The sequence below is a fragment of the Wyeomyia smithii genome, chromosome 3 (genome assembly GCF_029784165.1).
Source record: "Wyeomyia smithii strain HCP4-BCI-WySm-NY-G18 chromosome 3, ASM2978416v1, whole genome shotgun sequence".
In the NCBI taxonomy this organism is placed as follows: Eukaryota; Metazoa; Arthropoda; class Insecta; order Diptera; family Culicidae; genus Wyeomyia; species Wyeomyia smithii.
In genome coordinates, this window is record NC_073696.1 from 214,717,232 (window position 1) to 214,721,763 (window position 4,532).

The following is a 4,532-nucleotide window of genomic DNA, read 5'->3' on the forward strand; positions in this document are numbered from 1 at the left end:
ACCTGTACCGCTTTGCTGCATATTTAATCGATCGTTAGCTCGAGGAAAATTTCCCAGGGTCTGGAAGCACTCTTACATGTTTCCAGTATTACCGTGGAATAACTAATTTGTGTGCGTCATCCAAACTGTTTGAAATTATTGTAAGCATTGTTGTCCTGAACTGCAGGAATAATTACATTTCCTCGGATCAGCATGGATTTGTACCTGGCCGTTACGTAAAAACGAACCTCGTGGACTTTACATCAAATTATATCGTTGAAATTGAACGCAAAGCGCAAGTTATTTATACCAATCTAAAACCAGTTTTTGATCGTATCTACCATCGTATTTTGCTAAGGAAAATATCCCAATTGGAAGCTTCATCGTGATTCGTCACGTGGTTAGAATCATTCTTGTGTAATAAAACGGTGCAAGTTAAACTTGGCTCTGTTGTCTCAGCTCCCATCACGAACAAATCTGGTGTACCGCAGGGTAGTAATCTTGGGCCGCTGCTTTTCATATTTTTATTCAATGATGATGCCAGCGCTCTAGGAATTGGTTGCAGACTTGTTTACGCCGATGATTGAAAAATTTATTTGACGATTCGTAATATCGAAGATTGTTACCGTTTACAGTCACTACTTTGTGACGTGGTGTAAACTAAATTCCTTGACGCTTGGCACAGCTAAATGTAAAGTGATTACATTTCACCGGGTCCAATCACCATTAACTTTTGCATACGTCATTGAAGGACAAGTGTTAAAAAGAGTTGATCACGTAAGCGATCTTGGCGTTGTCCTGGACCTGGAATCCTGGAAAGACAGATCTTTTTTTTTTCACAACATTTATTTGACACGGCACAATACAAAAGACAGATCTTTGAAAGTCACCGTACAGCGATTATTTCTAGAGCCACCAGACAACTCGGCTTTATCGCAAAAATTGGACGCGATTTCAAGGACCGCCATTGCTTAAAAGCATTATATTGCTCTTTGGTTCGCCCCATGTTGAAAAATGCAAGCATAGTTCGGACTCCGCATCAACTATAGTGGAACTTAAGATTAGAGAGTGTGCAGAGAAGATTTGTCCGTTTGGCTTTGAGAGATTTTCCTTGGCGTGATCCAGCTAATCCTTATCCTCCTTATCCGGATCGCTGTCGTTTGCATGAACGTATTCGTTGCAAAAATTTTAGCTGGTGAAATAGATTCTCCGAAACTGCTATCTATGCTTATTTTCGCGCATCACAACACATGCTGAGATCATCTTCGATGCTACAAAATATATTACTCCGCACGAATTATAATTACTTCGAGCCTGCAGCAAACATGATTCGAGTTTTCACAAGTGTTGAACAAGTTTTTAAATTTGATGAACCCTCACATATAATTAAATAGAAAATTATCAGGCTTAACTCTTAGATATCGATTCATTAATACAACTGTCACTGATATCGATTCATTAAGACAACTGTCAGATAATGCAAACAATAATAAATAAATAAATAAAATAAATAAATATATGTCATCAAATAATAACCTTGATTTGCCAACTGATTTTTTACATTTTTATTACCTTATCATGACAATTTTTTGATGAACATATAAGGAATCTGCCTTTAACTTGCCAAAACAGTGTTATTCGGAACCGACTGAAAATATTTACTGGCTGAAAAGATCTCGACCTGGTTGAATTCCTCCGACCGTACCTGAACCAACTTTCGGGTGGTAGCCATTTTCGTCAGCAGTGAAATTCACCCAGTAGGTTTGCTGATCGGGAGCAATGAACGAGTACGCTCCTATCACGTGCAGTATTTTCACGTCCCCACCCGCGGCATCCTTACCGTCAACGAATGTGCCTTCCTCCTTTCGGACCTGACCATCGCTCAATTCGTAGCTGTTTTAAGAAAAAATGTAGTTTAGGCATCAGGATTGTTTACTATTTTATGAACATTTTATTATTTATTATCAACCAATACTTCGAAGTTTGGTTTTCAAGTAATGGTTTGAACTTATTCACTCAGAGCAAAAGCACAAACAATATTGTATCTGAAAAAAATGAAATTATAGTTGATAAATCAGTTTATTGAAAAACTGGTTTTCTCATTTAACTGCATTATAACTGAGAGCTTTATTCTGGAGCATACTTCTGAATAAATTGCGGAAATTATTCACTTTTTTGGCAAGTTATTTTATCTGAAATGTATAACTTAGTGAGCAAATCTCGCTGAAACTAGGCCACTAGGTGCACAAGGTCTTTCAAATTTGATATGAATGCACATAGTTATTAGAAATAGAGAAAAAATGATAATGTCATTTTTGTTTGATCGAGTTTGTTGACCCCTTGGTCACCAAGTGGCGGAACAGTTTCCAGTAAAGTTGAAACTTTAGCAATTCTTGATGTATTATTTGAGCTATATCTCTAAAATTTGTTATGTAAAGTACTACAAGTAGCACTTTTCTGTAAAGAGGAATGATAGGGCTTTTATTTTGAGTGATCAGAATTTAGGTCGTCATCTTGAACTTGGCCGCCATCTTAGATTATATCAGAAAAAATGCAATTCTGACATCTTTTGCCTATAGAAACGTCTATGCAAAGTTTCAGCCAAATTAAAAATGACAATTTAGATAAAATGATAAAACTGGGACATTTTTGTGGAACTGCTCAGTAAAAAAACCTATCGCTTTGTTAGTATCAAACATGCTAGTGTTGTGTTTATATTTCTCACTAAACTCAAAAAAACAGTAGTGGCGTACTAGTTGTAGCATCGATCGATTATGATATATGGAGCTAGTAGGGTTATAACATGTGCATCCACTTGGTTTCAGTAGACCGGTTACTACATTGATCGCGCGGTTTACGTTGAATATTTTAAAACTCAGCTTAGAAAATAGCTTCAATTGATGGGTTAACACTGATGCTCACTTATTTTTTTCTTGCATCTTATGGCATTTTTTCTTAGCTTTCCGATGCTGGTCTCAGATCGAAAATCGGTAGTTGCGAACACAGTCAAAATTACATTTTTCTGATATAATCCAAGATGGCGGCCAAATTCATAATGGCGGCCTGAATTCTGATCACTTCAAATGAAAGCCCTATCATTCTTCTTTACAGAAAAGTGATACTTGTAGTACTTTACATAACGAATTTTAGAGATATAGGTCAAATAATACATTAAGAGTTGCTAAAATTTCAACTTTTCTAAAAACTGTTCCGTTCCTTGGTGACCAAGTGGTCAACAAATTCGATCATACAAGAATGGCATTATCATTTTTTCTCTATTTCTAATAACTATATGCATTTATATCAAATTTGAAAGACCTTGTGCACCTAGTGGCCTAGTTTCAGCGAGAATTGCTCAGTATGTTTCTGGCTTCCAAGACAGCCTTTGTGCAAATTGTTGCGACAAGATTATTCAATAAATAATTTCCTCAGTTCATTTTGACGAAAAGTATTGAATAATGTGTTATTTAAAAAAAACTGAAATATATAGTATCGAAACAACTAACAACTGAACAATGTCAATTTAATTTTCGACTACTAGATACCGGTCTACACTACAAATAGTTTCAACACAAGATTTAAAATTTTTGTTGTGAATTGAAAAATGATTTACAATATAATTTTACATACAATTTTACGTTCTACATTCTATGCTGTTTGAAAACTAAAAATTATAAACTCTTCGAACTCGTGTACAGCGAGGACACTTTTGCTAGCTTTAAATTTTGAAACTCACAACGATTAACTAGAAACTTTGTTCTGCTGCATTTGATAAACCACTTACAAAAATTTATATCCGTCGAGTCCATTGTTCTGATTGTAATATTGCAGTACTTTCACGTCCTGACCTGCTGATCCTGCTCCCAAATTCTGTGGCGCTGGCAATGAAAGCACCGTTACGCACAGCAAAACACAACACACACTGAACACGAATTGATTCATCCTTTCGATGCACTCGAGAACACCTCAATTAAATAACAAAGCTCGATTTTATCAAAACACTCGCGTAGAATTAGAACGAAATCTGCTAGGAGCCACCTAAGCGGCAATAATGGTGTCTTTTTGCATTCGAGAAATTGCTTTTATACCGAAGCGCAAAATATAAACAATAAACAAAGTCTATCGAGCAAGCCAGAAAAAACACATCCGCCGTACACTAACTTGATTTCCCCCTCTCCACGGAAACAGCGACTTATCTAGTGGAATTTCGTGAGCGTGACTTCTAAAATTTAAACGGAACTGCAGCGACGAACTTTGCTTCAAATGGAGCGAGGAGCAAACGAACGAGCGCTCGGTTGGCAGTTCGATGCCCGCTGTTCAAACTGCAGAATTTCCACCCGAACCACACACTGCGATGCATCTCTGCCGAAAAAAGTTTAAGCAAGACAAAACTAATATCAACGGTAGAAGCAACTTCTGATCAAGGTAGCGATGAAAGCAAGTTAAGAAAATGTTATAAGTTTTTCTACTGTCGGTGAGGGAAAGCTGTTGATTCTGGGTTTACAAACTAAAATATTAGAAGTTTTCTTAGAATAACACTGGTGCCCTAGAGC

At 36.7% G+C, this 4,532-nt stretch overlaps 1 protein-coding gene across 1 annotated transcript; it reads right to left on the minus strand.

Moving 5' to 3' along the window:
• Positions 1 to 1,578: 1,578 nt before the first annotated feature.
• Positions 1,579 to 4,297, minus strand: LOC129731997 (endocuticle structural glycoprotein ABD-5-like). The gene is made up of 2 exons (XM_055692442.1): positions 3,764 to 4,297; positions 1,579 to 1,872 (listed from the first exon to the last, which is right to left on the minus strand). Exons 1-2 carry the CDS (start codon positions 3,919 to 3,921, stop codon positions 1,638 to 1,640), a joined length of 393 nt encoding a protein of 130 aa, XP_055548417.1. The 5' UTR covers positions 3,922 to 4,297; the 3' UTR covers positions 1,579 to 1,637.
• Positions 4,298 to 4,532: the final 235 nt, after the last annotated feature.